Source organism: Ochlerotatus camptorhynchus, unplaced genomic scaffold, assembly GCF_037179485.1.
Source record: "Ochlerotatus camptorhynchus isolate MF236.1 unplaced genomic scaffold, CSIRO-AGI_Acam_v1.1 ptg000132l, whole genome shotgun sequence".
Taxonomy (NCBI): Eukaryota; Metazoa; Arthropoda; class Insecta; order Diptera; family Culicidae; genus Ochlerotatus; species Ochlerotatus camptorhynchus.
Window position 1 is genome coordinate 1515533 of NW_027040622.1, and position 25650 is coordinate 1541182.

At 38.9% G+C, this 25650-nt stretch overlaps 1 protein-coding gene across 5 annotated transcripts in view; it reads right to left on the reverse strand.

Moving 5' to 3' along the window:
* Positions 1–25650, reverse strand: part of LOC135700311 (2-oxoglutarate dehydrogenase complex component E1) — a 39188-nt gene that overhangs the window by 5142 nt on the left and 8396 nt on the right. The window contains exons 2-11 of one of the 5 annotated variants that reach the window (XM_065220781.1): positions 14879–15090; positions 14669–14809; positions 13239–13442; positions 11557–11659; positions 9669–9731; positions 8496–8986; positions 6815–8430; positions 6610–6757; positions 6379–6533; positions 4812–4934 (exon numbers count right to left, since the gene is read on the reverse strand). In XM_065220781.1, coding sequence (XP_065076853.1) covers positions 4812–4934; positions 6379–6533; positions 6610–6757; positions 6815–8430; positions 8496–8986; positions 9669–9731; positions 11557–11659; positions 13239–13442; positions 14669–14809; positions 14879–14971 — 3137 coding nt within the window. In that variant the 5' untranslated portion in view covers positions 14972–15090. Of the gene's footprint in view, positions 1–4811; positions 4935–6378; positions 6534–6609; positions 6758–6814; positions 8431–8495; positions 8987–9668; positions 9732–11556; positions 11660–12390; positions 12512–13238; positions 13443–14668; positions 14810–14878; positions 15091–25650 lie in introns of all 5 variants that reach the window. The other 4 variants (XM_065220783.1, XM_065220782.1, XM_065220785.1 and 1 more) reach the window with 4 other exon arrangements.

Sequence of the window (25650 nt, forward strand, 5' to 3'; positions counted from 1 at the left end):
TAAATTTACTCATCGCTGAGTTCCTGCACTTTATGTGACTTATGAGTTGACTAAACTCAAATTTGGGAATTCGCCGTGTATGTGATGAAATAGATCGCAAACTATGACATACAACAAGCGTTATGGAAAGTGAAAACCTTGGAATGGTGTATTCAATGCAGCCTAAATGTAGGTATTCTTCCACCATAAAACGTACGGGTTACTCCTACATGTATGCAACCTAAATATCACCATGCATAAAGCATAACACCTAATCTAGAATAAGAAACCACCAGCAGTGTCAGAAATCCATCGAGAGAATTTCATACATAGGTACTCCCCCTCCCGTCGATAGGAACAAGAAACTCAATTAGCTAGTTTCTGGTGTTTTTTTTTTGTAAAATAGGTTGAGCGAGTGAAATCCGAAGCCTCTTTGAAAATCTTTGGCTGCACTTGTTGTGCATATCATTAGGGAACTTTTATTCCCATTTCGTTCGCGATTTTAGCATAGCGAAATGATTCCCTGAAGAACAGCGAAAAGATGTTTATGGAAAATAAACTTTTCCAACACTGCCCTTTGGTCCCTAACTATTGCAAAAAAATTCAGAAATATTTTAAACACTTCATGAGCGAGTAACTTAAGTTTTTGCAATTTTACGTCGAATTCTACTCAATTTTGAGTTACTCACATTTACTGTGAGTGAAACGGAAAAGAAAATATTCACGGCGAATGAGAACGACCCAAATTTGAGTTTAGTTCACTCATAATCGCCAAAAGTGCAGGAACTCAGCGATGAGTAAATTTGTCTCATGGTTTCCTGTGGAAAATTTAAAAAATCTGCCGGAAAATGAGGGCATTGACGAAAAGTTTTGTTCAGTCTCGGAGTAGTACCAATAGACTGAGTGAATCAAATCTTTACTTTTCTCAAAATTGGGAATTTTTCCCTGGAAAATCCTTGAAAAACCTGGGAAAACATGAGGCAAATTTACTCATCGCTGAGGCTAAGTTCCTGCACTTTATGTGATTAATGAGTTGACTAAACTCAAATTTGGGTCGTTCTTATTCGCCGTGTTGTTTTCCTCTCGGTTTTGTTCAAATTTGGCACTGGTGACTGCCGGAGGACACATTAAATGGGACAGTTACAAAACACAAAAAATCGAAAAAATGGTAAGTCGTTTTGTCGCACTGGAATAATGGACGCATACTTGTCCCACTGGAACTATTCTATTCTATTAGACGAGTTGCCAAAATCGGACCCACACTATATAAGGTTGATATACTTATACGGCCAATGATAGGCCTTCCCTAATAAAAATAACCATAAAGAGAGCTTTGTAGTAACAAAAATGTTTTGTATCCTTATTTTATGATGTGTACTGCCGTTATACGCATAACTGTCCCATGTTCTATGTATAACGGCAGTGTAATTATTATAAATAATTTCGATTTTCGACACATCAACACAAAATGATTTTTTGTTTTTTTTTGTAAGATTTCATTGTGGACAGAACTTTCTATAAAGCTGCATAGGAACATCATTCATACGTTCATGATAAAGCTTGGATTGAAAATGTGTTTATTTTCAAAATTATTGATGGTGGCATTCTTGCCCCACCTGACCCTATGTTGTCCTATCCATAAGAGGCCAGAGCGAAAACAAAATCAACAACAGCTTTTTTCTCAGTTTGCTGTTTTGACGAATGGGACAGCTATGCTGTAAAGGGAAGTGTAGCAAGGGCCACACGCCGCCATCTTTTTGTAGCCAGCATAAAAACGTGATCACATATCGATCTAAGCACTATGATAGCTATGATTAGTTGTTTAATAGTAAAGATAGGGGTGCCACCTCCTTGCAGTGTAGAGCTCTTCATCAACATTTTGAGTAAATTAAAATCCTTAATTGGTCCAAAATAGGTGCAACTTAGCATACGTCATTTGTGATTACGTACACTCAAAAAATTTATCACATATCTAATGGATGAAAACCATGTGAATTTCAAATAGCTTTCATGTGATCACATAGCTAAAAATCCCACCACAAAATCACATGAATATTATGAGGCCGATGAAATTAATATGAAAAATCATATAAAATTAACGTGATCGCATAAATGTTATGTGAAACTCAGATGAATTCCATTAATTTTGTTTATGGATTAAAATCATTTGCGTTTCCAATGGAAGCTACATGAAAACTATTTTCGGTGTATGTGCACGAAATTACAAGTAAGTGGCCTGAAACTCCTTTTCTAACTTCTCAAGTGATGGTTTATATCGGTACCGGTTCAATGTTCATTAAATATATTTTTATAAATAATATTCTAAATTATAAAAATGTGGTTGACAGTTATTTTAATTCAAACCAATTAATCACATATTCGAGCAGTTTTGGGACGCCCTTCTACCAGAGATTTCAAGGAAACGGGGCAATAAATTTGAATTTTCAAGCCTATCATAAACATATTTTCTCGAAGTTCTAGTAGAAACAATCTCATAGTATTGCTCCACGTAATAAATGGAAAAAGTAATAGGAAAAGTCATTTTAACCCTTTCCTTCCAAGCAGGGTTACTTCCACCTACTTCCACTATCTTGCTATAAAAAAATGTTTTTCGGAATAATGAAATCATGAGATGGTATAATGATAATTAGTACAGTTAAGTTACACGAAGAGGTCGTGAAGTATGTGTTTGACACATAAAATCTGTCAATATTGCTTTCAGAGGGTCACAATCAGCGATTTTATGACTCGTGAGCGCTCACTCAGAGTGAACGCTCACGAAGCATAAGATCGCTGATTATGACGCTCTGAAAGCGAAATTGACAGGTTTTATGATAGTTGAAGATGCTAATTTCAAATAACAGACTGTAGTGGTAATTTTTATACGATAGATGGAGTAGATGAAAGCATAGAGTTGATAGTTCCGTTAGAGTACGGCAGTGTGAAGATTGTATATAGATATTAGAATAGCGAACTAGGACAACTTTTATGGAAGGTACAAATCGGTTTTTTCATTTCTCTTTACCAAACTCCCCCTTTGGAGAGGGACGGTGAGGGGTGTCCCCCCCCGCCACCACTGGCAAAAAGAGATGAAAACCGACCCGTTCAAGTACCAACTGTGTGTTTGAAACAGTTCTACCGATTTTTACCGCACTTCAATTGTTATTTGAAGGAAGGCATCCAGTCGTAGGTTTGGAAATTGCAACTATTGTTTACCCCTACCACGATATGTGCTCCTGTCATCGTCGACTTGACGATCTCGAGGGGACACGGGTGGGGTAGGTGTTGCTACTGTACCTTTCGACCATTGACAGTAATTGATGGTATGCTCCCATCCAGAGTTATGAGTCAAACACATACTTTACACCCTCTTCTTGTTACTTACAAGTACAACACATAATTATATCATCTAATGATTGCATAATACCGAAAAATATTTTTTTATAGCAAGTGAGTGGAAGCAACCCTGCTTCCAAGAGGATTTTTCCGTAGTTGTGAGATGCAAAAACATGTTTTTGCAAAAAGGGACAAAAGATGTTTCATATAGTCTGAATCCATAAAAAAGGGTTTTGTTTAAAATCATTAGTTTTGTAACTGTTTCTCAATAGTTGTTCAGTTATATTCTCAAGAATACATATGGAAGAGAATAATTAGCACATGGAGAAGCATAAATAAGTACTAAATTAGTAGATTAACAACCATTTGACAACCATGAGATGATCCGAAAAGTTGTGGATCACCTGTATGACCATGGGAAGGAGAGGGTTAAACTGCTCGAATGGTATGATCCATTGAAGATATCTATTCGCAACTGATCGATTTTTCTTTTAAAAAAGGCACTGGAATTGGTTAATTACAAATGTCGTAAATAAATACTATGAATAAATAATCATAGGTGGTCATTAAATCAAAGTTAGTCACAAAGCTGCATATGCTAGTTGGGTATGTTTGTCTTTTCCTGGAAAAGAAAGTAGTCTGATAGATCTGTACATAAAAGTTTAACATTTATAGGTAGAAAAATGACTTAATCAGTGAAATGGGAAATTCTGTGATTAAATTAAAAATTGTGTCGGCAGTGTTCAAAACAAACCAAAGCATTTGGTGTATATGGGCTTTACCTCGTTTGGCGTAATGGAACGGCCACTACTCCAAACGGGCTAAAGTTTCATTGATGTGTGAATGTAATTAAACGATAAAGCAAAATTTTGTAATTTCCATGGATTCAGTTTCCGTATCGAAAGCCAGCCAATTCACGTCAAACCAATCAATCAAAATAAAATGGATAAAATATAAAATGCAACTGAAAAAAAAAAACAGTAAGGTATGTCGAAAGCGCAACTAATAAAAATAAGAAAGCAAAAATATTTGTCAGTCATTAGGAGAGCGCAGAGAACGTTTGTCAAAGTCGGGATGAGTAAAAACAAATGAGTTAACAGCGAAAGTAAACTCTCTAAATCTAAGGATACTCGGTTTGTAGAGTAAGGTGAGGCAAGATGGAACATGGGGCAAGATAGGTAGGCTAGTACATTTATTAATTTATTTATTTGTTAAAATCAACAGGTTCAATGCAACCCCAATGATGGTTTGCTTTTTCAAACCAATATTGGGGCTACATAGTACCGGTTGATGTTGGCAATTACAAAAAAAAATCAAGTAGATAACCCATCTTGCCCCGTGACTCATCTTGCCCCACCTTACCCTACAGTATAACAAGAGGCAGTTTATACGGCCTGGCCTAGGCTGGAAGCCCGTTGCCAGATTCGGAAATCAACAACAGCAACACGACACTGCGCGCCAGCATTAGATGGTGGCAGCAAAACGGGTTCTCTCACCTAAGTGGTCTCGATGAGATTTTCACTTTGCGACCCTTTGTACCGTCGGTTGGCGCATTGAAGGTTCCTTGGGAAATATTGAATCCTTGGGTGGTTTTCTGCAGCACAAGCTTGTCTTGCACACTGTCAATACGTTTATCATTATGATTATGGTGATTATTACTTGCGATATCGGTACTATTAGTTATGTTGGGGATTGAGGTTGACCTAGTGTTGGAGGTAGTGTTGAATGAACTAGATGATTCGGATTGGGAATGGTTAGTGGATTTTGGGGGTGTGGTCGATGGTTTCTTGCCGAAACCGAAGAGACGAGCCAACCAAGAGTTGGATGATGGAGAAGAAGGTTCAGAAGTAGAAGTGGGCGATGATGACACTGCTGTAGTAGATGTCGCTGTAGCTGTGGTCGATGTCGATCGAGTTGTTGCTGTGGTACTAGTAGGATAGGTGGCGCTAGTGGCGAAGGCACTGTGTGTAGTATCAACAAGATCGCCATCATCATCGCTGCAAAAGGAGGGAGAAAGGGTGTTCCTAGGTTTGTCTTCGATTAATTCTGATCGAGTAGTGGTTGGTTTGACTAGTAGGTAGGGCGGTTTGGAACACGAAACGGGAAATGACTTTTACGGACTTGTTCTGTTGTTTCGATTTATTATTAAAAATGGCTTGGATTTTTGGACACGATAGATATTAGCAAACTATGTGGCGATAAAAAAAAACAACGAGGCAAACAAGGGATCAACTTACTGTAGCTACTTCAAAACAAATAACAATTCAAACTTTACATATAAAAAACAAAGCTGCGGGATAATTTGACAACTACTCGTTCGATTACTGACGTGACAAGTCCAATCATGGAAGCGCAAGGGTTTGGTTATATTAGTTGAAGGTTTGACGAGTATCTTTTGTTTCTATCGAAAAATGTATGTACACATGAATGTTGATATCCATCCATCTGATTAAGTGGGGTTTCATCAGACTCTCGAACGGCTAAAAATTACTCTATACACTCTTATATGAAAGATCTATCAGTTGCCGATATCATTTGTTTAACAAAGAACCGATGGTGAGTCTACGCCTTACTTTAAAATGATCATCCAAAACCACCGTAACGCATACTTTTGAGATAAATTTAGAGGAGAGCGCGCACCAATAAAAAAGCAAACTATTCAAACCAAAAATAACACAACTTGGCAACAACCACCAACAGAAGACCCTATAAGAAGCTGGAGTGGAAAGTTGTGAAAAATATCTAGTGTGACTTGAAAATAGACATAGATTAAAAAGAAACTGATCGAAGAAAGGGTGCAAGTGAAATTCGTGCCATAATCAAATCTGGATAGTGATCGAATTTTAGAAGGGGAAAAAATGAGTTTGTGGTTTGGTCACAGCTCAAAGGGATGTAAATTTTCGCTAGATGGACATTTCGTACCAATTGTACCACTAGGCATCTATACCAAATATTATACCAATCGGAAAGGAATGGCAGGAGTGAATATGTAGGAGTCTTGGATGGAATCGAATGATTGACGACTGAATGGCGATAGTAACAAGTTAGTGAAACAAATCTTACCTCAGGTCGCGGGTCGAGTTGATTGCGGTGTCGAAGCGGGGCTCAATGTACGTCCAGTAGCCCTGGTTCTTGTGTTCTTCCTGGGACCACACTAGCTCGGCGTTCGAGTACTTGGCACATTCAGCCTTAATTAGATCATACGGGAACGGTGAGATCTGGAACAAACAAATGGAAAGCAAGCGATTTAGATATTTTCCGAATATATGTGTAAAAGCGGTGGCGCTTAGAAACCTGTTCCAGTCGGCTGATGGCAATATCCGATTCGAGATTGCGTTCTCGGCGAGCCTTGACGAGATCGTAGTAAACCCTTCCGGAGCAGAAGATCAATTTCTTCACCTTGGACGGGTTCTGCGAAGCCGGGGAGGCATCAGGGATCACTCTGCAAAGCAAACCAAGATCAGTTAACTGCTATGTTATTTTAATGGGTATATCATACCTCTGAAATTCAGTTCCATCGGTCATTTCACTAAATGGACTCCTGGCTTCTGGGTGACGCAGCAGGGATTTGGGGGTCATAAGCACCAGTGGTTTGCGGAAGGGCATTGCAATCTGTCGGCGCATGATGTGGAAATAGTTAGCGGGTGTTGAGCAGTTGGCCACGATCCAGTTGATGTCATGCAGCTGACGGATAGCAAAGTCTTCCGATTCTGGTGGGAAGTAGTCAGGATCATCCGAGCACATCTGCAGGAAACGTTCAACGCGGGCAGACGAATGTTCCGGTCCCATACCTTCCATGCCGTGAGGCAACAACATAACTAAACCACTCTGACGAACCCACTTGGCCTGGCCAGATGAAATGAACTGATCGATAATACACTGGGCGGTATTGTTGAAATCACCGAACTGAGCCTCCCAGATGACGAGTGCGTTCGGGTTGGTCATGGAATAACCAAGTTCGAATCCAAGCACACCGAATTCAGACAGTGAGCTGTTACATACAGTGTAAGGGGCCTGATCGGGATACAGATGGCACAGTGGTCGATATGTAGCCTTGTCGACAGTTTGATGGTGCAGGACGTGGTGACGATGTGAGAAAGTACCACGTTCGACGTCTTGACCGGATAAGCGTACATGGATGCCTTCCTTTAGCAAAGATCCGAAGGCCATTGCCTCACCCAAAGCCCAATCAACAGTCTTGTTATCAACCATTTCTTTGCGAGCGGCCAGCACACGCATGAGTCCCCTGTGAATGGCGAATTCAGCAGCGTTCGGAGGTGGCGAGGAGAACCGGTTACCAATGTGTACCAAAGTTTCATCGATAACACCAGTTGGAGCAACCTTCAGAGGGTCCTTACCTTCGAAGAAGCCAGACCATGGAGAGTCCAGCCAGTCCTTGTACTTGATGTGGGTTTCTACCTTGGCCTGTTCCATGGCTTCATCGCAAATCTTTTCATATTTATCCTTGACGCTCTTTACTTCATCGGCAGTCACACATCCCTCTGCAATCAGCTGATTAGCATAAATATCCAAGACCGGCTTGATACCGCGAATCTTCTTGTACATCAGGGGTTGAGTGAACATCGGTTCATCAATTTCGTTGTGTCCATTGCGACGGTAGCTGACAAGATCGATAATGACGTCCTTGTGGAATGTAGCGCGCCATTCGGCAGCAACCTTGCACACATGCATAACGGCCTCAGGGTCATCCGAGTTGACGTGGAAAATGGGAGCGTTCACAACACGAGCCACATCAGTACAGTACGGCGAGGAACGCGAATGACGAGGATCAGTGGTGAAACCAATCTGGTTGTTCACGACAATGTGGATCGTTCCGTGGGTGGTGTAATCCGGTAGGTCCGACAAGTGCATCGTTTCGTAAACGACACCCTGGCCTGAGAAAGCGGCATCACCGTGCAGCAAAATAGACATGACCTTCTTTCCTTCCCCATCACCGCGATAGAACTGTTCGGCACGGGTCTTACCCTGGACCACAGGATCGACAGCTTCCAAATGCGATGGATTAGCAACAACAGCCAGACGAATGTTCTTGTTCGTAACACGGTTCAGACGTTCAATGTACGTACCCAAGTGGTACTTGACATCACCGGAGCCCTATCGTTAACAATGTTAATTGATCATTACACAAATATTCAAAAATTCAAACAGTCAGAACTTACATCATCGGCGGCTTCCAGACCGGCGAACTGGGTGAAGATTTGGTTCAACGGCTTACGACACACATTAGCCAGCACATTCAAGCGACCACGATGGGGCATACCCATGATGATCGATTCCACGCCGAGGCGGGTCGAAACGTCGATCACTTCCTTCATGGCCGGGATCATAATTTCGCAGCCTTCGAGACCGAATCGCTTTTCCGAGGAGAACTTCTTTGCCAGGAACGCCTCGAAACCGGTGGCACGGGTCAGACGGGCCAACAGCAGACGTTTTTCCTCGTTCGTATAGTTCATAATGTTGGGGGTTTCGAAACGCTCTCGGATCCAGTTGCACTGTTCGAGCGAGTTGATGAACATGAACTCAACGCCAATTTTGTTGCAATAGGCACGTTCCAGACGGCTCAGGATTTCACGCAGCGGGAGGAACTTTTCCTTGCCACCAATGAAGGTGGTGCTCGGAAGCTTGAACACACGTTCCATGTCGGCTTCCTCTGCATGTATGGAAAGATTCCAATGTGTTATGGTTGGGGAGTAGAATGGGAGCCAATATTAGTTCCACGTAGAAACAAAAGTGAAAGATGTGAAGAAAGGAAACATAAAAAAGGTCGTAATTGAAATTCGGAGTTGTATGTACCAATGGAAGAAAAGATGATCATTTGATTGGGTGTGTACTTCTCGCGGAAATTCGTACCAAGAGTCTTAGCGTGGCTCTCGTTGTTGCTCGTATTCTTTATGTATGCATGTATGTATTTACAACAGAGGTAACATGTGAGATAAGTAAGTTTCAAGCGTTAGAGAAGCGGGAAGACTGTTTCACAATTTGTGCAACTATCAGAAGCTCAAGAGTAAGAAAACGTTCGATGTGTCCAACTCAACAGAATTGTAAGAACTAAAGATATATTATTAGTAGAAAATAGCTAACAGAAAGAACTCAAAAAGCATTCGAAAATTAGTAGTAGTAAAATATTGAACTGGTTACAGAAAAAAAAATGAGAACAGATCTAGTGTTTAAAGTGTACAGGGGAAGGAAAATATTTACAAAATAATAAAGGAAACATATAACTATTGAAATTAAAAGAAACAGAAAACCAAAAAGGATTTTAATAGAACACAACCGAAACTGGCGAGTGGTAAGAAACGAACAGAATATAACAAAATTGAAGTCATTCTTACTTTGAACCATCATCATAAAAGTACGACAAACGTCATCTCCTAAGCTCTTAATAATCAACGAATCTCAAAAAAAGAAGATTGAAGGTATGTAATAGAGTTTCAAACGTCAACGGGGGTGGTATGCAGGGTGGCCGAGAGCATTGGGCAAGTTATTACCGGGGTCCCTGGTGGGAGATACGGTGTAACCACTCTCTAGGGAATGTCTGAAATGTCTGAACGAATGACCGCTGAAATGGTTTGATATGTTGGACCCCTTTGGCTAGGGGTATGCACGTATAAAGAGTTCACGGGGAGCCACAAACCAATTGTAGTTGTGCGAATAGCAGCAGTTCTTGGCATCGACAATCATACAAAGGGAAACGGATGTGGATTGCCCTGTAAGCCGTTGGGAATGATGGCGAGTAGAAGACGAGCTTTACAGGTGTACGTACTGTCGTATGTACCTAAATTATTGCCTTATACTCGTCGTAAAAATGCATAAAGCGAAGGGCAGAGTAGGGTACTATGAGGCAAGATGGGTCAGCTAGTAGATTTAATAATTTATTTGTATGTCAATATCAACAGTTTCAATTGAACCCCATAGAAGGTTTGCTTTTACAAACCAGCATTGGAGCTACATTGACAAACAAAAATATAGATAAATCAAGTACACACTTAGTTTTTCTACCGAGCTCGGCTGTGTAAATCTCGGCAAAAAAAGTTTGACTGAGATCTCAGCAAACATTTCATTTGTCTGCTGAGATTCAGCTAAGCATAATCCGAGACTCAGCAATCAAATGTCACTTTTGCTGAGATCTCAATAAAAGATTTGCACAGCCGAGCTCGGTAGAAAAATCTAAGTGTGTAGACGACCCATCTTACCCTATCAACCTTTGGCGTAACTACGGGGGGAGTATTTTGTATTTTCCTTTCAAATCAATTGAAATTGTTCGCTAATTGCCTAATTGAAAAATTCGAAAATTCAATTTAAACCTCCTCCCCTTAGGTTTTTTCTTAGTTACGCCAATGCTATTAACATTCCTTGAAGCAAGGTCATACCATTTTGCATGGAAAAAAATGTTTGTACTCGATGGGAACTGTTTCGGATACGCAAAACCATAGCTGAAACGCCGTTCTGCTGTCGAAGTGCGATCTAAAGTTGCTCAAACCTAAACCATTTTAATTATTGAAAGCCATCACTTAGTGACCCGGTTTCCTATGCGTTTGATAACGATAAAAGCCTCTAGAAGTTAGTCGTTTTCCTACTAAACAGTCAACTCTTCCTAACCTAAATAGTCAACTTCTTAAGATTTCTGAAGGGTGTATTAAGTTGAAGAGTCTATCGAGTTAGAGGAACAGATAACGGATTAAATACCTAACATCTGCCTACATTGCACTCTAAACTTTGACCCCGTTTGTATCTATATTGACACAGTAATACACAGTAAATACGTATTATTAGAGTTGAGCTTTAAGATTTCAAAAAAAGTAAAAGTATGATTACAGAAGAATTAAATTGAGTGTTTTTTTACAAATTTGTTACATTTTTCTGAGCATTCAATGCATTCGGATTGACTCACCTACACATGCAAATTTAAAAGAAAGGTGTCATTCCAAATGCATTTTTAAAGCTTTTAACAAATAAACAATAATAGCCAAGAAGCAAGATGCCACTGGATAAATTAATGTTTCGATTTGCTTACTGTAAGGGTCGATGCAATTTTCGAGAGTGCACAATTTAGAACCAAAACTAAGTGGTAGAAATTCCCAATTGAGGTGTCATAGATTATGAAAATGCTGGTCGAAGATGAAAGGGAGAAGCGATTCCGGGACTCTGCTATTCAAAGCTAACACTAGAGGTTTTTTTTTTGGTTTGATACACAGTACTGAATTGTTGATTGATACTCACCGAAACGATAGGAAGAGTACAGTAATTCCGTTGGGATTCTATCGTCTAGGTCCGCGTTACTAATGCCGAGCGGGTCTAGTTTAGAAATGTTATGACCCCGAATCTGTGATGGTTGATTTGGAAGAATTGAAATTATGGGTAGTTTTGCAAATCACATTGAAAAGAGTGTCCAGTTTTCGGGCAGTCAATATCAAGTCATTGAGTATCGATTGGTTTTGCAGTAGCGGGGAGCAACGGGAAAGTCGTGATCGTTTGTCATTCAATCCACAATAGTGCGCATGTTTCGTGACGGACCGGGATAGAAAATAGGAGAAGAAATACGATATTTATTGGTGGGTTCAATTTGGTTCAACGAAAATGTTCATTTGGAGGGAAGTGTTGGGGTGTCTCTACCTGGAGGATATTTTCTGAGGTTAGCAGGGGAGGTGTTAAGGTCAGTAACTATACACAAAGTTAACAGGAAAGATAGGACAAACCAAAAATAGATGTCACACTACACTACAAATATATACGATCACAAAACCCAACTTGTCACCACAACGAACTGCAACATTCCGCCGTTGTTGTGAACTTGAAAACCGTAAATCTAGGTTAAAATTTACCACCCAATCACACAAATACACGTTAGCCCTCACAGCAATAAAGCACACCCGGTTCTGCAGCAGCATATTTGTGAATGTTAATTAAGTATATTGTGTCTATGCTTAAAAAAAAAGACGAAGTACGTATATAACAAGAAGCCTAGAGCTGGTTCCGAATCTCAATTTTTTTTTTAAATATTGCCAATATAAAATAAATGTAGGTTTAGAATAGAGAGTGAGTAAGAACAATTACCGAAGCTCATGTATGTGCGAGTAACGTTTTCATTCGCACGTAGGTTATGTTCCAGGTCCCTCTGAATGTCGGCATTCAGAATACCCAGCGGATCGAGGTCCGCCACCAGATGGCCACGAGACTGTTGGGTGAAGTGGGTTGGTTCAATAATTTAGAATAGCACAGAATGAAGGGTGGGGGTGAGGAAATATCATTTGAAGCATCGCGGAGCATATCTTTTCAAGAAGATGTGAATAATAACTCTATAACAACGCAGATATTTAGATCAAATTTACATCTGTTGTTTTAGCGTTACCATATTAGCATAAGAATTCGTATAAGTAGTGCAGTCTGAGTCTACAAACTAAAGTGATAATATGTATATTTTAGGATGATAAAAAAGATCTATAGTTTAAGGTGCAAATGCTGTGTATCTCGGTGATCCATTTGCGCTTTTCGTCTGAGCGAACTGAGTGAAAATTGCTTAACGTATACGACCGACCCGTTTGTCCAAACAAACACTATTGTTTCATGCAGTACGTGTTCACCAACATGTAATATAGAGACTTTTCTTCACTTTCGTGTTTGAAAGACAACCTTAAATAAAATAGTCAGCCGAAAAAAAAAGACAATACCCTCTACATTCAATTCTGAAACTAACAAATTGTACCGTGCTGTTACTGTTCCCTAACACAATAATAACTGTTGGTAGTTTAGTACGAAAAGAGGGATATAAACCTACTGAGGGAGTTGAAAACTTGGGGATTAAGCTGTATACTACAAAAAAAAACGTGTAGGACAAAAACAAAGGATATTCCTAACCAAAGATCGTGTGCCGTCGGGAAACTGTAGGGGAGCCAAGACATTACCTGGTAACTTCTGATGATGGCTTGCACGGCCAAATGGTCATCGATCAGTTTGTCATCGATGCGAGTGCCGACAGCTGGGCTGCCACCTGCCAGAGCTGGTAAGGCACTGCCGAGATATTGAGATGCAGAAACGTGATTTCTTGGGATCGGAGCCAGCGATGGTGGTGCCTCGTAGGAGTTGTTACGGAAATAGGCATCCCAAGACTGAAAGCATAAGAAGAAAAAGGGAAGCAATATGTGTTATCGTTGTGTATTTGTGACCTGATTGTGAGTAGTGAACACGCAATTATGCAATTGATTATTTCTGCAGTAGATAGGAAAACATAGCACGTTTCACGATAACGTAGAATATACACTGGGCGATACATGTTCGATGATGTCTTGGTTTGAAGGACCTTTAATGCCCATAAAAGCCCTATTGAAATGGGACAGTTATGCGTTTATGGATAGTTTACAGTTTGTACAATAGGTTGTGCTAGTAACCAATATCTAAGGAGCGTTTTCAATTATTAACTATCTCGATGTTAACATTTTATTAGGGCAAAACTGCTTTCAGAAACAATGACTTCAACCGCCGATTTCTCGCAAATAAAAGCTCACTCCTGCAAACTTATCTTACTACCTAGCTGATATTGGAAACATTCCTCTAATAGATGATGTTGTTAGTTTGCATTTTCAAGCTTTTATTTGCGAGCAATCGATGGCTAAAACCACTGTTTACAAAAGCAGATTAGTTGTTTTGAAATGTTGATGAATGAAAAAAGCTGCACGAAAATCAACTGGAAGTTCATAACGTGATGGCATGTCAAAAAGTGGTGTCCTACTTTAGGCGAAAATACATAAGGCAGAATTAACGAAAGACAGCTAGACACAGACACAGAGCAGCATGAAGAAGGCACCATCTTTCATATATCTTTCAATGTTGCTTCTGTCAATAATAAGAACTTTATTGAAGGAATGACGCTCTGCCAAGCTAACCAAAAGGAAGTAAAGAGATGATTATTTCAATGCAAAATAAAGTGACATAAAACTATGGGAAGTGTTTTGTTTCATTTCACCTTTTTCATTTATGCATAATGCTATGTTCTGCCTTATGTAACATGGTTTACGTAGTCTGACTTTTGAGATTCCGCCTTTTGATAGGGTTCCTCTCGGATTTGATAAGGTTTTAATGTTTTACGATAAAAAAAAAACCTTTTGACCTTCTGCATGCTAGATACCGTGCATTTCAGTGTATTTTGCCCTAACGAGCCATCAGTCTTACATGTTGATTCGCAAGTCTCGATGAGCTTTGCGATTAACTCTGACTGGCTACGATTCAAACACATATACTTTTTGAAGCTGGTCCTCAGAACATATGTTGTACAGTGTTGTAGCAGTTGCATCATGAGCTAAAGAAAAAGTGTATCTATGTTTATGTATATACGTACAGCATGCACTGAAGCTGGATCCTTTAGCCAGGCACTATACATATCGTCGATGTAGTTTGACGACGAGCCATTGAGGAAAGGTTCGGCGGCTGCAGAGTTGTACAGTTTCACTGACGAAGCCGCTACCAGTTCACTGGTGAGCTGCAATGAAGAAGAAGCACGAATACATTAATTTTCAGGATGATTGAGTCAAGCAAAACAAAAACTTACCTTCGACGTTGGATTCCGGATTAACCAGGATCCAAAGTTCTGCTGACCAGCTGGATGACTGATGAGCTGGAGAGCTATCCTTGCGCGATGCATCTTTGTAGCTAAAGTCCTAGACGAGTACGGGAAGTCCTATCAATTTGCCTGTTGCCGAAGATTCAAATTTGGAATTCGAGTTTGGTTCGCTCTCTATGTTCTTTGCGGCACTTGGTCTGCTGTGGGGGATGGACAGTGAAGCAAATCGCACAGTTTGATTAGTACATAGGTACATGGAGATTTTCGTTTATTTGAATTCCAGTTGATTTCGGACAACGTGTGCAATAAATCAGCACTCGTTTTGTATGCACGGAATGCCGCAAAGTAAACACGGATTGGAAAACTGTGATGTCTGCTGAAGCGTATACGGCAAACTAAACTGTAACTAGTGTTGTTCGGTTCATTATCAGCTGTCGCCTAATGCATACTGGGCATTGCAAAGAAGAGGAGCAGTTAGGACTTTGGACACGCCACAGATTATAATATGGATCGATGAGTACATTGGAGATAGTGTGAGGCCAAAGGGCTTGGGAACTTCGATGCCTATAGGCTATGGAGTGATAATGAATCACTTATTTACAAACATCAAACCAAAGAAAGAAATAAATAGGTTTAACATCTAATTTCTGTCATACTAAGCACAACCTGCACTTTACCTGTATTTTTCAAGCGGATTTGAGCAAAAAATTGAATGTTTTTATCAAATATGACTTCTAAATCACTTTCCATACGTACCGTTAAATTTGATAAAGAGTCACAAATTGCAGAGATATTGTTAAAAATCTAACAATGCTTCTTGATTCCAATTCCATCAAACGAGTTTCAATTTTACCCAAACACATTGAAACGTCATTGGATTCACTTCGGCATACGGATGAAGCCAGGAAAAAATGGAATCGCAAGGAGTGCTTCTTTTATTTTTGAGAATAATGTTCGATCACTTTCATAATTAAAAAAGAAAATTTATAAATTTCCGCAAGACGAATCTAAAGTAGCTGCATTGCTTCCATACTACCAATACAACTACCAATTAAATGAGACCTCTGATCTACCTATCGCGTCAAAAGTTGAGTGAAACGATTATTGCCAAATGTTCGTTTTCCTGGAACTGGTGGCCTATTTTTTTTGCCGTTCGCAATCACCAGTTGAAACCGGTTTTTAGACCATAAATCTACCTCTCGTCGATTGTTGTCGCAAGCGTCCATAAAAACACATTCCAAAAGCATAGTGATTAAACCTTCTAAGTAAAGTGGGCATGTGTACGACGGATGTGACGAGATTGTTTTCACTTTATTTTGGTCGACGGCGGGCCTCGTTCCGATGGTCTGAGACAGCCGAGATTTATTTATAATCCTGTCAAAAAATTAGATAGAGAACTTCGAAAACAAACGTAATAACAACACAGAGCACCGGCTTTGAAAAAGATTGACGTCAAAGCTCGTGGCTGCCGAAAGATATTTACGTCACGCTTTCAAATGTGTTCTATCATCTGTTGCTTGCCTCCCCCAAATGCATATCTCTACGATTTGTTTTCTTCTTTTGATGGCCAAGGTCTGATCTGATAAGCAAGGTTCGAGTTCAATGGATTCCATTTGATTAATTATTTTATCAGATCGGCTGACTTACTACTCCGCTTGCTAGCACGCCACAGCTGATCTTACCCACATTCATACACTGTATATTCCTAGTTGAATATTTATGAGCGGAAACAATGTTGATCGAGACAGTTAGCTCGAGAAGAACGCGACTTACTGACATCTATAAATAAATCGCTGAATGCTATCTGTTTAGCCGCTGTCTAATAGGGCTACCTACACCAAGTGAGAATCGAGCTACTCGGGAGCTAGACCTTGACATTGAAACTTATAACATGCATGCCTGCATTGTAACTACCTCTTATTGGCGATTGCTAATGATAGCCATGAAGTTCGTACTTGCCATTAAATAAAATTTGTTCAACATTTCCTAATTTTCGCTGCAGTGATTGAGTATTGCAGAACTCAATTTTTCGCAGTCACGTTTAATTTACAGCAAAGCAGTCGGTCATAAGATAGTATCCACATGACTGATGGCGCTGCAGTACGCTGTTGTTATCACCTTGTTCGACGTTACTAATCCAATAGGTACACTTGTACAAACTGCTCTCCATCACCTTCATACCGGTTGATAGCAGTTATCAACGATAGACACGAAGGTGACCCCTTTTTGTTTTTAGGGTCATTCATCCTACAATGACCTTAGCATAGTGCCACTGATCAGATCATCGCATAACAGTCCCATGTAGAAAAGGAAACCCACAGGACATGAGACTGTTATGCGAATAGCGGCAGCGAATGGCTGAATACTACGCAATAAGACCACTTTCCAACAGTACCTATGTCCGTGCCATCATTTCGAAGTCTTTTGTGTAATTTATGACACCGGATAGCTATATGAAGGCTGCCTCGTGTACAAATTGTGACCGACGACAACGTATGGCGGCATTGCGCGCGCACAGGCCCGAGTCAGGTGAGCAAAACGTACGCGCAACCGTGTATGACGATGACGTCAGTGAGTCGCGTTCCGCGGAATTCCACTCTGACATCATCAACGGCTACGTTCGCGTGACTCGTTACTTATGGTTAAAGGCATGTGAGTCCAGGTAAACGCATATAGGTGTATTGGTAGATTGGTTGATTGGACGCCACCGAGAGCAGTTTTTATTAGCACTCCAATGAATGAACGAATCGGCGAAGCACGTGATACTGCGATACGTCGGCAAGTGGTGGAGTATCGCATAAAGTGGTAGGGGAATTGACGGCTTCGGTACTTCTTTACCTATTATCGTCAGGGAAGTAACCGAAGTCTTAGAGTGATAATTATTTGCAAAAAGATACTCTGGAATATAATGCACCTTCATGCAAAAAATCAGCGCTCAAGGAATTCATTTATCCACCTGACGAAGAAGTGCCGAAGCCGTCATTTCCCCTATTGACCCCAATATTCACGCTTTGAGAAAAAAAAGAAGTTGCGTTGATATTTGTAGATACTATACCTAGCTAAGGAAAATTTTGTTTATTTTGCCAACGTGTTTGTGGAATTTCCCACTGATTGAAAGAACACTTATTTAGAGCTAAAGAACTCGTGCGGAGATTTTGTTTTGTTATGTAGATTACACATAGCACATTCAAAAAGTAGGTGGTCAACAAATATATTAGGTAAATATCGAAACGGATTTGACCGTTAACTTCATCACCTCACATTGTTGGAGACATGGCTAGATCAGTGATCTAAAATATTTAGTAATGAACAGATATTTACAAAAACAGGATGAACAGATATTTACAAAAACATCGATATTATCGGATCTTATTTATCGGTTCATATCGATATCCGATATTTTTAATCCGATATCGATAAAACGCGTACCTATGTCATATCGGTATTTTATGAAAGTGGGATAACAATAAACAAACGACCTTTTTTTGTCGGAATCCTAAATTGAGGATACAAACTGTGAACTTGAAAACAGGATTTACAGGGTAGTTCAGGTTGAAAACAGAAGTAAAGCACACTTCTTATTTCCTTTATTTAACGTCGGTCTCTGCTTCGCAATCGAGTGCCAATCACCGTCTTGCAGCGAATTTTCATTTTTAAATTCCCGATTTTCCCGGTGAAATTTGAAAAGAATTACTGGTTTTTAATATTTAGCAAAAAATTGAAGTTTTCATGACCACAATCAATCATTTAGATTTTGGGAAAAAAAATCGTAGTAGCCAAACTACAGGAAGCAGTTTTTTAAAGCGGATAGCATATCACACTAAATAGGTCCAGGAAGTATTAAAAAAAACCTTTACGATCATACGTTACGTTGTACATTCATCCCTCAATTAAGGATGAGAAAATAATAATCATTATGAATCAGTCAGTCCAGCGTGAAAGCGAACTATATTAGTCATTAGACCAGATTGAAAACAGTGACATTTTGAATTAAGAAATTGTTTTAGAAATCTTGAACTTGATACAAATAAGATCTAGTAAAAATGCTTGGGAGAGCATATTCGCAGCAAGAGCATATTTTAACACTCCGTCACAGAAAACTTAAAAAAATGAGAAATTGAGAAAATTTCCAAGATTTACAATGCTTCTATTTGACATTTGATTTGAGTCTTAGACTGAATTTTATTCAAAAAAAATTCCAAGATTCTAAACTTTGCCCAAGCCGGCGCCAGTGGTGTAGTGGTAAGCGTGACTGCTTCTCACCCCAATGGGTTTGGGTTCAATCCCAGCCGAGGTCGATGGGATTTTTTCTGAGGCATAACAATCTCTGGTCTCGGCCCATGTGTGTTGAATGGGTACGATATTCTACGGAGGTGTGGAAGCTGCCTTCCTGCACATTCGATTGCCGTCAATGGATGGCAATCGATGTCTGTTGGTGATTAGCACTAGATTGCGGAACAGAGACCGACGGTAAATAAAGCAAAGAAGAAGATAAATTTTGCCCAGACAAATTTGTAAGGAAATAATTTGTATTGCTTTTTTTCTAACTGGAATTTTTGGATAAATTTTAAAAGAATTTCAGTGTTTATTCTAAAGATATACTGGGAAGGATTCTTGAAAAAAAAACTAATATAGTTCGGAGCAGAACTCCATGAATATTTTTAGATTAGGTTTTGAGAAATTCTGAGGTTTCTGGGAAGAAGAATTAAATTCAGCTGTGGTTCTAAGGAGAATTGTAATAGAATAGTGAGGCGAATCGCAGGTGAATTTTTAGGAGAATTCCAAGAGAATTCATTGATAATAATGAGCACAAAGGTTGTTCTGGAGGACTAGGATTCAGATGCATGGTCATTATCGATGCCATTGCTTGGTTTTGTTGCGAATGACTCCGTTTTTGAATGACAAAAGGCTCGTCTTTCAGTTGGAGTCGAATCCTTGCGATAAAGGCAAGAATGACAACTGTAACAAAACAGAATACGTTGTCATGTCTCAATAGTTTTGGAGTAATACGACATGCACTAAACTAAGGACACGGGATATACCACAAAAGATTAAATAACTGGTCGCAGTGGACAGTGGATGGGAGAATAAAAATCATTCGATCCTGGCAATTCAAAAGGTTGCCAAAAGTATTTTCCTCTTCTGGAAACATCACCTGGGTACTGCGGGACTCATTCAATGTGCTTGTCACTTGGGAGCCATTGTGAACTGTCAAACGGGAACCAAACATTCAGAAGCAACAAAAGCAGTTACTGTTCTTATCTATCGTCAAGCATTGTAATATCATAAAATTGATTCATACTTTTCATAACACATTCTTAATATTAAGCTCAAAGGCAAAAATCAACAGACTCAGTGATGAAAGCTCTTGGCAAGAGAAAAATAGTTAAGTAACTTTCAAGCAGTTTTCCATTGGCTGGCAAAATAAATGTGAGTCGCAGTACCCAGATAAGAACGCAATCAGTTTCGGAATCGTGTTAACATTAATTTCCCGGAAATATCCTGCTTTATTCACGGAATTTTGAAAATTTTCCCGGATCACGCTGAGTCCGAAATGGCGGATTAATCAATTTTCATGTACATCGGGTTTTTTCTTCGTCAAAAGTTAGTTTAGGTCATCACATTTCTAAACGGCCAACCATTCATTTATTTCATTTCATTGATAAGCCTTGTGACGTAGAAGGGCCAATTATTGAAAAATTTCAAAACATAGCTAGGCCCTACTGCTTGAGGCAGGGCCGATTATTTGTTTTGAATTTATTTGACGGTGCGAAAAGGATTAGCAAAGGGCGCACCATTTTTGATGACAAGTACAACGGCTTAACAAAAAGGCCTATCCATTGAAAGATTCACAAGAAGGCTTATTAATTTATGAAATTAAATTGTTATCGATTTTCATATATGTTTGAAAGCTTTTCGCATATTTTGGATGTTGCATACTGAGATACAGTTACTATTGTTATTGTGAACAATATAAATTCCTAAAATACTTCAGTTTTCTTAAATACGAATTGAATAGTGGCGGAAAAATTTAAAATTCATTTTCTGGTTTGTTTACGATTTGGACATAGGCCCATTTCAAATGTTACTCTAGATATATATCATTTGTTTATCACATTGCAAAAATTCATGAGTGGGACACATAAAAATAAACATTGAATTTTTATTAGTGTATGCATTGTAAGTATGAATATTTCGATTTTATACTCTGGTACGCATAAACCATTTTTTATACTAAGTGTGCATTCTCTCCTTTTATGCTGACCTTTGCGTCGGTACGGAGAGTTGCGATTTAATGTAACTATTAAAATTTCAATATTTTTTGAGTGTACAGTAGCGGCATTTAACCTAGGTTTTTAATTTATTTTTTCGGCGAACAAAATCTTCAACATTTGTCTATGTTTAGCCTACCTCGATAATTACCTCAGGACTGTTCACAGAATTTCTTCATCATGTTCTCAAAAAGTTGATTAACATCATTCCTCTTTAGAGGACTATTTTAAAAACTCCCCTAAAAATTGACGAGATTTCGCTGAAGCTTCCTTTCATAATTCAAGCAAAGCAAGAATGATGGATTAGGCCCTAAGTAACATTGACAGATTCTGTTCGTCAATTCTCTCTTGCAGCTCCACGGTCGTGTAAAAACATGTTCTGTATTGTTCGATGAAAAAACTGTTATCTAGCATCTTATACGACAAACACGTTAAGAAACGGTTTTATAGCCAAGTTATTAACGAAATCGAACGTCGATGAAGTATGGTTCTTAGCCTATTGTCCAGTTATACCTAATCAACTCCGATAGAAGCTTAATCGTATACTGACAGGAAAGGGTGGGCTCCTCTCTTCGGAGGGTGCAGCCTAGCCAAGTGTCTGTTCGACATGTTAGGGGCGGCTGATCATCGTCGTCGTGCCAGCTTGCGATTCTAAACAGAGCCAACATACTGCCCATAAAAAACAATCGTTGCGAATAATTCAGAAGGAATTACAAATGGAAACAATCGACAAAGGGAGACGGCGTCTGTGTAAAGCAAAGGACGCCAGGGCCACTTTATGTAACCCTGTCGAAACGACTTTTTCATACAAGCGTTCATACACTACGTTTCGATTTCTCCAATGAGACCCCAGTCCCCAGGCCCCTGACCCAATCGAAAAAAAAGCCATCATAAATCTATATAAAACTCGCCTAAATTATCCTTACAATTCCCAAGCAATTCACCTCTGAAATGCATTGAAATTATGTTCAGAATTATCTTGGAATTCTCCTTTAAATTCTTCTAAAATTTCAACCTCTATTCTCCTCCGAATTCTCAAGGAATTGTTCTCTGAATCCCCTTGGTATTCTTCTGGGAATTCCTTTTGAATTCTCTTTAGAATTTACTTGAAATCATCCTTTAAATTTCCTTTGAATTTGTCCCAGAATTATTATGTGTGTGTGAATGCACTCGTAAATTAACACATACCATCATACACAGGTTCTATTTTTTTCTCAGAAGAGGCGTTGCCGTTACTGTCTCCTGATTTTTGGCAGAGTTGCCAGTCTTCTTGATTTGTAGTCTTCGGTTCTAGTCAAAACACGCTTGTCGCCCATACCCAGGACCGGTGCGTCGGATTTAAAGTCCAAGCAAAAGTACTCAATGTGATTAATGCATTTGGAAGTTGCAATGAAAGTAATGAAAATTATGTTACCGTACTTAACGTACCTAAAAGTACTCGAAATGTAATTAATAGTACTGAAAATTTAGTTAACGGACTTTAATTACGAAATTACAACTGTAATTAATGGACTAAAAAAGGATCAAGGTCCAATTAAAGTAGTTAAAGCTGTAATTAAAGTAATTAATTTAATTACAGCTGTTGCCTGCGTTGAAATTAAAGGCTATTGCGTGCCCTTCGTTGTCGCTATTTCTGAAATATCTTGATACAGTCAAATTTCGATCGACCGAAGTCAAACGTCATTTTTGACAGTGCTATTTCTTTTTCGAGGGACTCGTGTATGAACAATTTGGATAGTTGCTAAAACATTGTGATGATAATAAACAATCGGTGTATCCCTCAACCAATTTTCAGCTTGACAGCTCAGCCCAACTAACGAAAGTGTTTCACAAAGTGGGCTACAGATTAAGCCAAACGAGCGAAATTTGACCGTATTTTTCCTAGAACCCCTTCTAAATTCCCCTAATTCTTCAAAGCGACAAAATCCTGAAAATCCAGTCCAGTCCAGTCCAAGGGCCTTGAAAACATTCCAAGGACCAGAATCTATTTTTTTTTGGAGAGATAATGAAGTAGGTTTATATTTTTCCGATTTGTCATCGAAATTCCGGGCGTATCCCGATCTTTCCGATTTGTTGGTTCATTGGTTACCCAGGTTTTTACGAACTGTTCTATCACTGATCACGAATCAGCAACAACTACAAAATATGCGATTTTCAACAGATAATATATGTGATGTGCACAAAGAACGTTCAGAGGGCAAGCTGTTCCACTAGAGACGTGATTAGCATTAGCATCGAACAAGTTGCACAATATCGTAGGTGGTACGAATTCAAAACTATTAAGAGCAAGACGGATATCTATTACTGGACAGATAATAAATAGGAAATAATTACTAACTCCCAGATAAAGACATATCCCGCTCCGACAGTTAAGTATTGTCCTGGCTACGTCCTTACAACTGGTAGAGATAGGAAAGGTATGTTAGTCCATCATTTACTTAAGAAAGATACGGAGAACTCGACGACCCCTCATAAATGTCTCGGGAATTTAGGAATTATGTTAGCTGTTCCACTAGAGGCGTGATACGCCAATAATGATTACATGTTTGCTTTATCTTCGATCTTTTTTATTTGTGCTTCAAAACGAGCTGAATTGGACTTATGACTGATAAAACAGGAGAGTGCATGCCATAAAATTCAAACTTGCGTCATATTTTGTCTGACAGATTTTAAATTTTGATAATAACATTGCACATTTCGTGTATGTGGGCATCTATTAACAAAGTAACGTTCTTAGGAGAGAGTTTGAAGCCGTTTGTGGTCTGTAATAGAATTGGTGGTTATTCCAAGAGTTGAAAAAGCTTTTGTTACTAGTCAAGTGAGAAAAATCACGTCGTGGTGACGTGACTTTTCCCATTTCACTAGTGATAAAAGCCTTTTCGATTCTCGGAATAACCCCCATTGTAATTTTTCTTCAATCAATCTGTGAAGAACATACACAATTGATAAATAAAAATAAAAATAATTTAATAAATATCGACAGTAAGCTCTCACACCGACTCTAAGTCACAAATGCCAACAACTAATATTTTTTTCAACCATAACATATTTTTTTACCATAACATTAAAAGTATAATTGTCAACTAAGCTAACGACGATTTATTTTAACTAGGGTGGGTGAGCCAGTAGTGGACGAGCTAAGACAATTTATTTATTAAACGTTAAACAAACGATCTACACATAATTTGTATACGTCAATCTACAGATTTCAAGCTTTATTTTGCTAGAAAAATATTACATTGTAATTAAATTGTACACATTTTTCGAAAACTTGTCCTCCATTAAAACGAACACTGTTCCAGTAGTTGTGGTATTTGCTAATTTTGGTTCTTATAATATTGGAACGCATTGGTTTCTTATGGGTTCCACTATTATAGGAACACTACCAAAGCTTTAGGTGCAAAGGTTTCAAAATCTTAAGGAAAAATAAGCATATCCGGTTTTCTCTCATTATTCCAACACAACTCCCATGTCGCAACTATAGGTAGCCCACTATTACTGGAACACCTATCCTACAGTAATTAATGAAATTGTTAATGTTACAATGAAAATTGTTTCTTCCAGGAACATTTACTATCTAAATTTCCTCTAAACTAGAAGCACTTGTATAATGCTTACTCGGATAATTTAAAGTCTTTATACAAACAATTAAAGTTTTAACATATAGTACGTAGAATTTCAAATTATTTGCTTTTTAATTTCTTGAAAAATCTTTTCCCCACAACTTTTTCTCGGAAATAATTTTGAAACTTTTCATCCAACAGCTCTAACAGTCGAACAAAATTAAAGTTAAAAATGCCACTAATGAAAAGCGGCTTCCATTGAATGAATGAGAAACTAACAAGACGTTTTTTAGAAATCGATGTGATGGGTGCTCAGCAGCTTACCGTTCTAATGGCACCAGTTTCATTGAAACAGCGGAAAAAAAAATAATAAGTGTTCAACAAAAATTGGTCCTGGTAACATCAAAATAAAACAATTCCACTAGTATTCATTCTACCGAAAACCGATTCATAGTATACGTAACTGACCGTCAAATCGAAAGTGGACGACCTTGTCCCAATAACAGGTATTGGCAACTTCTCAAAATTTTGCCCTAGCCGATTGTGTTGCTCACTGCTAGATTGGGCGATTCTTGACATCGGTTAGCTCCTTACGATCGCAAATTAATGACGAATTCCATACTGCTACATGGATGCGCTAAGTAGTGGTGTGGTAAGTTACTTAATGACGTCTGTCTTGAGATACACGCATTTACTTTTACATTGCGACAGTGACGAACTGTCAACTATTGTAATCAGCTGACGCGACCGAATAATTATCTCTTGCCTGCCAATGGGGTATGCGGTTTGTTTATATAACCCAATGTTCAATACAAGCAATCAGCCTAACCAAAACAACTGAAAGCATTCACTTGTACGGAGCAAATGAAAAATATAGCACGTAAGAAGTTATTTTTAAATCCACTTGGTAAGTTTGCCTTGCGCC